Source organism: Triturus cristatus, chromosome 1_1, assembly GCF_964204655.1.
Source record: "Triturus cristatus chromosome 1_1, aTriCri1.1, whole genome shotgun sequence".
NCBI lineage: Eukaryota > Metazoa > Chordata > Amphibia > Caudata > Salamandridae > Triturus > Triturus cristatus.
Window position 1 is genome coordinate 117,474,722 of NC_140579.1, and position 11,866 is coordinate 117,486,587.

The 11,866-nt window shown below is 48.1% G+C and overlaps 1 protein-coding gene across 1 annotated transcript in view; it reads right to left on the bottom strand.

The window, feature by feature from the left end:
- LOC146869713 (uncharacterized) overlaps nucleotides 1–11,200 on the bottom strand; it is an 82,665-nt gene extending 71,465 nt beyond the window's left edge. Inside the window, exon 1 of the mRNA XM_085654550.1 lies at nucleotides 11,056–11,200. Within this exon, the coding sequence (XP_085510676.1) occupies nucleotides 11,056–11,134 (79 nt within the window). The 5' untranslated portion in view covers nucleotides 11,135–11,200. The remainder of the gene's footprint in view (nucleotides 1–11,055) is intronic.
- Nucleotides 11,201–11,866: the final 666 nt, after the last annotated feature.

An 11,866-nucleotide genomic window follows, 5' to 3' on the forward strand; every position in this document is an offset into this window, starting at 1 on the left:
TGGGAGGTGGAACTAGAGGCGTTGGCCAACGGAGATAGTGAGGAGGCCAGTAGATACCATGGAGACGTCGTGATCAGCTTAGACTTCCAACTCATCCAAGTGAAGATTCTCCACAGGTCAAACTTCACCAGAACACGTCTGCTTATAATCGGAAGGGCATACAGTGATACATGCCTTCGCTGCGGTCACCGGCCAAGACCCCTGATCCACACTATTTGGGAATGCTCCATGGTAGAGCCATTCTGGTCTAGGATAGGACACCGACTGTCCTGCGTCATGGGAGAACCAATAAGGCTCACCCCACAGCTGGTGCACCTTGGGATATGAAGCAATCAAACAATCCCAAGATATGCTTTACCCTTCTGCAAGGTTGCACTGATGAAGGCCAAGAGGGACATTGTCCAACTATGGGGCAGTGGGACAATCTCGGGGGTGAACCCAAAATATGGACCGGGGCATGCATGCGGAAGAGCCCATATGCCAATCCCTGGGGTGCCCCCAACAAATCTCCGGGGTCTGGTAACAATGGAGCGAATATACAGACACTGTTTGATCCTAAAATAGTGCCTGTGGATGCTGGCCAGAGCTGTAACAAGGGGCTGGAGACCCTGGGCCCATGGGGTCACAGACATGCACATGACTGTCTGGAGACAGCAATAAAACATCATTCTGTGCAATGAAAATGGACTCTCGACGGCACCTGTAAGCCCACCTTTTTCATGGGACAGACTAACTATTAGCTAGCTTCAAGCTCATATCTAACAGTTTTTACTCAACTCACAACTGTTGAATTATAGTACAGACTTTCTAGCATGGATACTGTAGGAACGTAGGATCTGCTTTTATGGTTACCCCGACGTTTGGCCTTTTGCTGTGCTGTTTCAGACCACTCTAACTGGGATGCTGCTACTCAGGACCCCATCCTCTGTGCTTTCTACCCTAAATTGGTTATGGTAGTACTTAGGTACATCCCAGGTTGGATACTGGTGTATAAGTCCTTGGTAAATGGCACTGAGGTACCCAGGGCATTGGTACCCCAGGGGTCTGCCATGGGCTGAAACATGTATTATGCCACCCATTGGAGACCACTCAAATGGTAACTGCGGGACTGTCATTGCAGCCTGTGTAAGCTGGTGCTAGCACCACTTACGACAGATATAGTATTCCCTATATCTGAGGTCACTGTACTTAAAACCTATAAGTCACCCCTAAGGCGGGCCTTTCAATCCTGAAGTAAGGGGGCTTGGTTCTAAGTGTGTGGGTGGCCATGCATGAAGAGGACACCCCTAGAACCTTCGTAGTCCATTCTTCCGAGTTGTAAGTGCATCAGCCATTACGATACATAGAGTGGCCATGCCTCATTACGCGATGACCATCTCTAAACTGGCTGTAACAAACCCTATCATGTTTGGTTTCACCATGATTCCATGCACTGTACATCTCGTCCGGGTGGCCCTCAGTATTCCCGGTACCAATCTTCTAGACCAGGACAGCATGACATGGCTGCTGTCGACCTGACACACTTTTCTGCCCTCCTGCTGCTGAGCCAAGCTTGAGCAGGGGAAGACAGAACAATAGGTATCCTATGACAAGGAGGTATGACTACTTTCCAGACAGGGTTCAGTGTATTGGGGCCAGGTGGGGGCTCTTGTCACTTCCACTCAGTCTGCTTGAGGGTCACATTTGGTGCCCTCCTTGAATAGTCCAGTTCAAACCAGCTCAGGGAGCCGTTGCCTCCCGCTCTTGTGGGAAACTGGACAAAGGACATGGGAGTATCCTTCCCACTGTCCAACCCCTCCCCTGGGAGGGAACCTTGAATCGTCCTAACCCTTTCCTTAGGGTACTTGCAGGCTTACCATTGAATGGGATCCCAGATTCGGCGTGGGATTTGAATAATCTCCAACCCTACTTCAACTTTGACCGTCTGGATATTCTGGCCGAGTTGCACTGACCGTACCAAACTGATTTCATCTTCCTTTGCTCTGGGACCGAGACTGCAAATGAGAAGACTCTTTCTACTCCTGACCTCGTAGTCCTGCAAACCTGCTGTACCATCAGTGTCTGTACTCCAAAAAGATTCTGTCCTGGGCCTGTGGACATATAAAGACATCCAAAGGAATCTCACTTGGAGTGAAGGAGTCACTCCCCTCCATCCTCAGGCACCTTAGCAAAATCGACCGGTCTGCCAAACCTGGGCTTCCCCGGATTCTCCAAGGCTCAGCAATACAGGTGGTGGTTCTGTATTCCCTCGAGGCCTGGGTTGTCCTCTCGTCGAGTTAAGGCCAGCATCCCTCATAGAACGCACTGCAACCAAACCCCTGTGTCATTGCGTTGCTCCTTCACGCGGTAATGGCAATGGTTACTATGACCGACTCACACTGACGGAGTCGGACGCATTGAAATGTTCTGTTGACGAGTCTGACCTTGCTATGACTGACGCATGCCGACGCGGTTGGTTGGACGGACAGATCCTGTCATCTTCAGCATCCAAGTGGCTCAGGCCGAGCTACCGATTTGTTGTACCCGTACTTGAAGCCTCTTCATCATTTGACCTGTTTTCCTGAACTTGAGTGGCCTTCATCACCCATGCCTCCAGGACATCCTGGTGTGGCATAGGGTCTGTACCCTCTGCTTTCTGGTACTGTTCGACACAAACCCGTGCCAGGGTTCAAACAGACTCTTTCATTCTTCTGCCACAGTGGTCTCGTTCTGAAGTCCTCGATTGTGCTCAACAGTGGTTGTAGATATCCTGAATCCGAGGGTATCCATGGGTGGGCTGGCTCTCCAACCTACTGTCTTCCATGGGGTGTCCTCAGGGTCCTCTGGGAAGGGTCCTTCTTCTTTAATCTTGCAACCGCGACTTACCCATTGACTTGTATTGATCTCTCGGCTGTGTTCCCACTCTGTGCACAGCCTCTGTGGGGTTCCTGGTTACTTACCTTAGGTGGTTTCTTGGGTCCCCGGCACTTCTACATCTTCTAGGCATAGTCTTGACTTGATAAACAACCGCAATGGACCGCACTCCGCTAGCTCCTCCTCCGGGCCGCCCCAAGGGAAGCTGGTACATGAAGTTCTTGAGTGGTTCACCCCAGTGGGTGCAAGTAAGTACTTGTTGAACTGATGATCTCTGATGGAGTTCTTGAGTGGTTCACCCCAGTGGGTGCAAGTAAGTACTTGCTGAACTGATGATCTCTAGACCCGATACATGTCCCGGGTTTTAAAATATCGCCCGAGACATGGCTCGAGTTTCGGGATAACTTCCCTCCTCAGTAGAGAAAATAGTTAGGGGTGGAAGAGAGGGCCGCCAAGCAACCATCAAGGGCCTCAGTGCCCGCACAGGCACGCAGGTGCGTCGTCCAGGAGCTCGTCAGCTCAAAGCTCGAGGGAGCCATTTTTATAAACAACCGCAATGGACCGCACTCCGCGAGCTCCTCCTCCGGGTCGCCCCAAGGGAAGCTGGTACATGAAGTTCTTGAGTGGTTCACCCCAGTGGGTGCAAGTAAGTACTTGTTGAACTGATGATCTCTGATGGAGTTCTTGAGTGGTTCACCCCAGTGGGTGCAAGGAAGTACTTGTTGAACTGATGATCTCTAGACCCGATACATGTCCCGGGTTTTAAAATATCGCCCGAGACATGGCTCGGGTTTCGGGATAACTTCCCTCCTCAGTAGATAAAATAGTTTGGGGTGGAAGAGAGGGCCGCCAAGCAACCGTCAAGGGCCTCAGTGCCCACACAGGCATGCAGGTGCGTCGTCCAGGAGCTCGTCAGCTCAAAGCTCGAGGGAGCCATTTTTATAAACAACTTGCACCCACTGGGGTAACCCACTCAAGAACTTCATGTACCAGCTTCCCTTGGGGCGACCCGGAGGAGGAGCTAGCGGAGTGCGGTCCATTGCGGTTGTTTATAAAAATGGCTCCCTCGAGCTTTGAGCTGACGAGCTACTGGACGACGCACCTGCGTGCCTGTGCGGGCACTGAGGCCCTTGATGGTTGCTTGGCGGCCCTCTCTTCCACCCCTAACTATTTTCTCTACTAAGGAGGGAAGTTATCCCGAAACCCGAGCCATGTCTCGGGCGATATTTTAAAACCCGGGACATGTATCGGGTCTAGAGATCATCAGTTCAACAAGTACTTACTTGCACCCACTGGGGTGAACCACTCAAGAACTCCATCAGAGATCATCAGTTCAACAAGTACTTACTTGCACCCACTGGGGTGAACCACTCAAGAACTTCATGTACCAGCTTCCCTTGGGGCGACCCGGAGGAGGAGCTAGCGGAGTGCGGTCCATTGCGGTTGTTTATAAAAATGGCTCCCTCGAGCTTTGAGCTGACGAGCTCCTGGACGACGCACCTGCGTGCCTGTGCGGGCACTGAGGCCCTTGATGGTTGCTTGGCGGCCCTCTCTTCCACCCCTAACTATTTTCTCTACTGAGGAGGGAAGTTATCCCGAAACCCGAGCCATGTCTCGGGCGATATTTTAAAACCCGGGACATGTATCGGGTCTAGAGATCATCAGTTCAACAAGTACTTACTTGCACCCACTGGGGTGAACCACTCAAGAACTCCATCAGAGATCATCAGTTCAACAAGTACTTACTTGCACCCACTGGGGTGAACCACTCAAGAACTTCATGTACCATCTTCCCTTGGGGCGACCCGGAGGAGGAGCTAGCGGAGTGCGGTCCATTGCGGTTGGTTATAAAAATGGCTCCCTCGAGCTTTGAGCTGACGAGCTCCTGGACGACGCACCTGCGTGCCTGTGCGGGCACTGAGGCCCTTGATGGTTGCTTGGCGGCCCTCTCTTCCACCCCTAACTATTTTCTCTACTGAGGAGGGAAGTTATCCCGAAACCCGAGCCATGTCTCGGGCGATATTTTATAACCCGGGACATGTATCGGGTCTAGAGATCATCAGTTCAACAAGTACTTACTTGCACCCACTGGGGTGAACCACTCAAGAACTCCATCAGAGATCATCAGTTCAACAAGTACTTACTTGCACCCACTGGGGTGAACCACTCAAGAACTTCATGTACCAGCTTCCCTTGGGGCGACCCGGAGGAGGAGCTAGCGGAGTGCGGTCCATTGCGGTTGTTTATAAAAATGGCTCCCTCGAGCTTTGAGCTGACGAGCTCCTGGACGACGCACCTGCGTGCCTGTGCGGGCACTGAGGCCCTTGATGGTTGCTTGGCGGCCCTCTCTTCCACCCCTAACTATTTTCTCTACTGAGGAGGGAAGTTATCCCGAAACCCGAGCCATGTCTCGGGCGATATTTTAAAACCCGGGACATGTATCGGGTCTAGAGATCATCAGTTCAACAAGTACTTACTTGCACCCACTGGGGTGAACCACTCAAGAACTCCATCAGAGATCATCAGTTCAACAAGTACTTACTTGCACCCACTGGGGTGAACCACTCAAGAACTTCATGTACCCGCTTCCCTTGGGGCGACCCGGAGGAGGAGCTAGCGGAGTGCGGTCCATTGCGGTTGTTTATAAAAATGGCTCCCTCGAGCTTTGAGCTGACGAGCTCCTGGACGACGCACCTGCGTGCCTGTGCGGGCACTGATGCCCTTGGTGGTTGCTTGGCGGCCCTCTCTTCCACCCCTAACTATTTTCTCTACTGAGGAGGGAAGTTATCCCGAAACCCGAGCCATGTCTCGGGCGATATTTTAAAACCCGGGACATGTATCGGGTCTAGAGATCATCAGTTCAACAAGTACTTACTTGCACCCACTGGGGTGAACCACTCAAGAACTCCATCAGAGATCATCAGTTCAACAAGTACTTACTTGCACCCACTGGGGTGAACCACTCAAGAACTTCATGTACCAGCTTCCCTTGGGGCGACCCGGAGGAGGAGCTAGCGGAGTGCGGTCCATTGCGGTTGTTTATAGTCTTGACTTGAGTCGTGGTTTGCATAGCACTATATTTGTATATGGTTTGGTCTCCCCCTGGCGACCACTTAGAGAGCTTCTAAGGTTGTCTAAGATCACTAAAATCACCATAAGGGTTTTCTGGATTGGTGCAGGGTGCCCACTTACATAAGTGTGCACCATATACTAACCAAGCCAGCTTCTCAGAGATACACTGTCTACGTGATTTGAGGCATCTTTGTAAGGGGCATAAGAAATAAGATTCCTTCTTCAACCTCCCCTCACATTCCCAATTTTCCAGGATACGCTTAAACTGATTTTGAAGTCTATTATTCAAGCGCCCTCTTGTCAAGAACCCAGTATCGTAATCGATTACTCCCAGGTATTATTTGGGATTTTCCAGGGCAGCCTTAGGATCCCGGCTGGTGATTGGTCATTTGACAGTTTCCTGCTTCTGTAGGTGGTCTGTATCCAACAGTTGTGAAGCTCCTTGTCTTATTTCATCCACCCTCAATGTTTGATACCTTAAGGGAGGTGCCCACGATTACTACTCAGCCAGGGTGATTACAGCTTGATAGACGGTGAATCATTCTCTAAAGCATGAGTTTTATGAGATAGGTGAGATGCATGCCTTGACAATCAATCACCAACGCAGGTGTGAAGCAATAGCTTGCATTAATCAAGGCCAACTGTTTACAACATAGTGTAATGCAAAGTGTTGCAGGCAAGCTTTCAAAGACTGAATTTGGGGAGAAAGACAACCACACTCTGGTTATTCTGGTAAAAGAACTGGGCCTGAGGGCTGCGGTCTCGAATGATGAGACGCAGATGGTTAATATTCCCTTCTGACACTCACTCTACCTTTGAACTGTACTATTCTTTCTACTAATGACTCTTCAAATAGGATTGGCTGGGTATTTCAAAGTTAGGGGACATGTTGGGTCCCATAGGCCTCTTGTCGTTTGATGAACTCCAACAACAATATGAGTTTGCCGACACTCAGCACACGGCCTCTACACACAACTTAAGCACACACTGACCAAATATGGCCCCTGTTGGAGTTCCCGGAGAAGGAGTGTCATCTGGAATGTAAACACTTGACGGCACCACTCTGAAAACAATCCATATCCCTAATCTATAGGACACCGATCGCCAACAGTCATGGCCTGCTTAAGGGTCTCAGGCATTAATGGGAGGTGGAACTAGAGGCGTTGGCCAACGGAGATAAGGAGGAGGCCAGTAGATACCTGAGAGACGACGCGATCAGCTTAGACTTCCAACTCATCAAACTGAAGATCTTCCACCGGGCATAATTCACCAGAACACGTCTGCTTAGAATCGGACAGTGATACATGCTTTCGCTGCAGTCACAGGCCAAGACCCCTGATCCACACTATTTGGGAATGCCCCACGGTAGAGCCATTCTGGTCTAGGATAGGACACCTACTGTCCAGTGTCATGGGGGAACAAATAAAGGTCACCCCACAGCTGGTGCCCCTTGGGATTTTAAGCGATCAAACACCCCCTACATACGCTTTAACCTTCGGTAACGTTGCAGTGGTGAAGGCCAAGAGGGACATTGTACAGCTATGGGGCTGTGGGACGATCCCGGGGTGAACCAATGGGCCAAAAAATATGGACAGGGGCATGCATGCAGAAGAGACCATATATCAACCCAACAAATCTCCAGGGTGTGGGAACAATGGAGCGCATATACATATACGGTCTGATCCTTAAATAGTGCCTGTGGGTCAGAACTGTAGCAAGAGGCGGATGACGCTGAACCCATGGGGTTCCAGACATGAACATGACTGTCTGGAGACCGGTGCCACCCCTGATGTACAGAACTGCATGGGCTCCAATTATACAAAATGAGGCACGTGGGCTCCAATTTTTTGCATGGTGATGTCATAGGCCTGGAGTTTGACATATGTTGGTTTTGTTATGCCTTTGTAGTTTTGCTAAATGAAAAGAATTTCAAAAGAAACTTGAAATTACACAAAGAATGCCAATCTAGATTTTTTTGCACAAAGAATCCTGTAAGAAAACATAAAGCACAGTGAACAGCAATACAAAGGTTTGTGATTACTGTCCAGTTCTTTTTGTATTTGGACTCTTGTGATGTGAACCAAGTGACAATGTTGCTAGGGCGCAGGAAGTGTAAAAGGAAAGGCTGCATGTTTTCTAACGCACAACAACACAATGTTAATACTTGTAAATAAACTAAGCACATTTCAGAATATATCTGCAGCAAGCAAAGTAACCAGAGGATGTAGCATAAGAGCCCGAGGTGCCGACTTTCGAGTCTCAGCGTCGACTCAATCATCCTGTAATTCTAGGAAAATAACTTAATGCCCCGTGCCAACCAAAAAGGAATGTGTCCTTTTGAAATGTAACTGGTGCTCATGTAAAGGGTCCAATGCCTTCGGGTCAAGTTTGCGCTATATAAAACTGTAAAAACCACTTAAATATTCTGGGAAAGCTCTCTGGAAGTAGACACAGTTCTGCTAAAACCTATCAGGGCTCAATTCTTCGACAGAGTTTATGGTTCTTGTCTTATTCAATGGAACACAACTCCCAGTCACCTGGGCACAGCTCTCTTATTCAATCAAACACAACTCCCAGTCAGCTGGGCACAGCTCTCTTATTCAATGGAACAAAACTCCCAGTCACCTGGGCACAGCTCTCTTATTCAATGGAACACAACTCCCAGTCAGCTGGGCACAGCTCTCTTATTCAATGGAACACAACTCCCAGTCACCTGGGCACAGCTCTCTTATTCAATCATGGATAAAAGGGGGTCGGAGGGGAGTTTGGGACAAAATGCAGTAGGTTAAAAAATGATGAACGCAGGGGGTAGGAAGTAGCAGAAAGAGCCAGAGGCTAGCAATACACAAGGGCAGGAGAGGAGACAACAAAAAAGTCGGAGTCCAGTTAGCAACAAAGCCAAGAGTAATACTCTAACAGCAGGAGTGTGAGGAAAGAGGCAGTGGTAAATATAGCACAGCTGGGAGATGAAGGCAGCAGACTGAGCAGCAGGCTGGGGGAAGGTGCGATGCACTAGTTTAACACGTTTGCAGTTGGGCTTGGCCCGGGCCCTCCATACAGCAGTATGAGTGCCGCAAAACAGAGGAAAGTGCTGAGCCGGAAACCCTCCTGACTGGACCCTTCAGCGCACAAGTACATGCTGTATGTGAGATACAGAGGTAAGTCCTATGCAGTAAACCCAAGAACCCCCAAGTGCTTTCTTTGATCACAAAGATTGTCTCACTAGTAAAGAGTTTCTCTTTTCAGGGAGTCTGTTTTTACCTCCTCCTCTTCCATATCTGAATGGTGCTCACAGCATTTCACAACGAAATGAAACATCGCTTGGCTGAGGTGCTGGACTTTGCTGGTAAGCTTATCTTGTCATTCACGCGCTTGGGCTTGTTGCCCTTGGTCTCAAATAGCCGTATGTTGTTGGCAAAATAGGGTTGCAGCTGCTGTTACTGGCGGCTCTGGTGTTGCTAAGGATTCCGGAAATATAAGCTGGCAGGTGCGATTAAAACCCCTGCCAAGGCGGCGATCAGGCCAGCACTATATGGATGGGACCGTGCGGTTCCGGTATTTTGGAATCTTATGTTGTTTATTAACGTGAGGGTGGAGCACATCACAACTGATTGCAGGTCAAAGCCTGTAATCGGCTGTACGATTCACCCATAAAACATGACAGTGGGGCGCTGCGTCTGCACCACGGAGGCAGCGGTGCCATTTCAAATCAAACTTAACATAAACAACAGAAAAACATGAAAAGTTAACAAAATCCATCAAGCTCAAACAAGCGAGTACAAGCGATTTGAGAAAAGGAGCAATGGGGCAAAAGAGACAGACGTGCAAAATGCAAATAAATAGTACTTGCATTGCATCAGCTAAGGGGCACTAATAAAGTTGAATTAATCTGAACTTGAGCGGTGCTGCTTGAGAGAAACTAAATTGATGTATTGGAGACATGAACAAATCAGGAGACAGCGAATAAGAGTGACACAGGTGTGAACCAATGGCAAGCAGCTGGAGGGATTACACTCCATGTAGTGATTACAGCAGGTCTTCCAGCCAGTGCATGCGCACTGCCAAGACTCGACCTAAAAATGCGGTCCAGTATTTTTTCTAATTGTGAAGTGTGATGGAAAAATTATTTTAATAGTGACAAAATAAACTGAGGCAGTTTACTCGTCTTATGCGAAAAAGATAAAAATGACCCAAAATCTTATTTTCACACGTATTTGTGCACCGAATAGGTTTAGTGGGCATTTTAAGAGGCCATTTGAATCCCAAATCTGCCTTCTGTAAAAGGCAGCACCCTAGCACACCATACTTGGTCATTTATTTAGAGCAGCGTGTTCCAAAGTGCACAACTGGACACACTGCCACTAAGGTGCATTTGCTCCACTTATTTTTTGTGTTACACTTGGATTTTTCATGATCCCTCCGACATTGGTGACGTAGTATTGACGTCTGCAATACCACTCTTGGTAGCATTGCAGCCTAATGTCTGATAGCGGCATTTGGGCTCAGGAGTTTGTGCCCTCCCACCCCTGCCACCCATACTGGGAAGTCATGTAAGATAAAAATCCTATTGCAAACCCACTGGAAGAACGTGAATTTACAGAACATGAGTGGCTGTTGTTTGCTGCCCGTCCACCCCCGCCACCCATTCTGGCAACACATGTATACACCGAGACAAAATCCCATTTTTAGACCACTGGAGGCAAATTAACAGAACTTGAGCGGCTGTTGTTTGTAGTGCTTATGGATTTTCGCTGTATTCTTTTTGCCCAAAAACATATTGGCATTTTTTGTGTAATTTCACTTATTTTTGGGTAGTTTCACATAAGCGCACAAAAGGAAATTGTGCAACATTTTCGCACCAATACAAATCTGGACCCTACTTGGACTTCAGATGCATTCTTAATGTTCCATCATTTTGTCAGTTATTTAAGTAAAAACACCAACAGCTGGACTCTTTGATTAGGCTGACATCATCAAACTCTCAAAGCACCTTGCTGTACACAGCTCAATGGCACTCAATGTATTGACCTTGAGTTGATGGATGGCTGTGGTTAACTGATGGGATTCAAAGTCATTGCTGGCAACTAATGCACTAGTTGGAAAGCACTTTAAGCAGTGAAGTGTTCTTACCTGCCGTGTGAAGACGTAGAACCAGCAGCAGGATGATGCCCGCTAAGGGGACTTTTGACCCTAGCACTCCACAGGTCATGACTCCTGAATCCTTTCCTTGGCTTCCTAAAATCCACACTCCACAAATAGCAGGTCCAGCAGCTTCAGAAATGTATCCAAAAGTAAGTGTGGTGTTTGGTCCCAGGTTTATATATGCATATATATGTATGTATGTACACACAGCAAGCAATCATCAACGACACACCCACATTGAATCTAAATTCATGGGAGTGGCTCTCAGTGCTGGCGCTGAGTTCAGTCACTCACTTTCTGAAAATGTAATTCATGCACCTGACCTCACCAAAATAGCACCTATCGGAAGTGATGAAAGAGTGTAATATCTTGAATGAAGCTGGAATGTTGTGAGTCAGTGATACCTGAAGTCAGATAAAACGTGAGAATCACCCGACACACAGGTATCGGAAAACAGAACTTTAGAGCGCAGGGGCTCATTACATCAGTTATAAGGCTGTGTAAAATATCAGCTAACTTTTTTAGTATTAAAGGGAGCCATAACCAAATATAAAACCCAAAAACAGAAACAAAACTTTATTATTGAACATCAATTCTAGATACATTCTGTAAACTATAAAACACTGTCCCAAAAATAATCATTACTAAAACAACTTCTAGATAAAACTCATTGTAACAAACTGGGCAGCAAAACCCATTGTTACAAACTGGGCAGCTTTCAGATGCACCCCTCCCACTCTTTTGCCCCCATTTGAACCGCTAGAAGCTGTGGAAATTGATCTGAAAGAAAGCTGGGTCC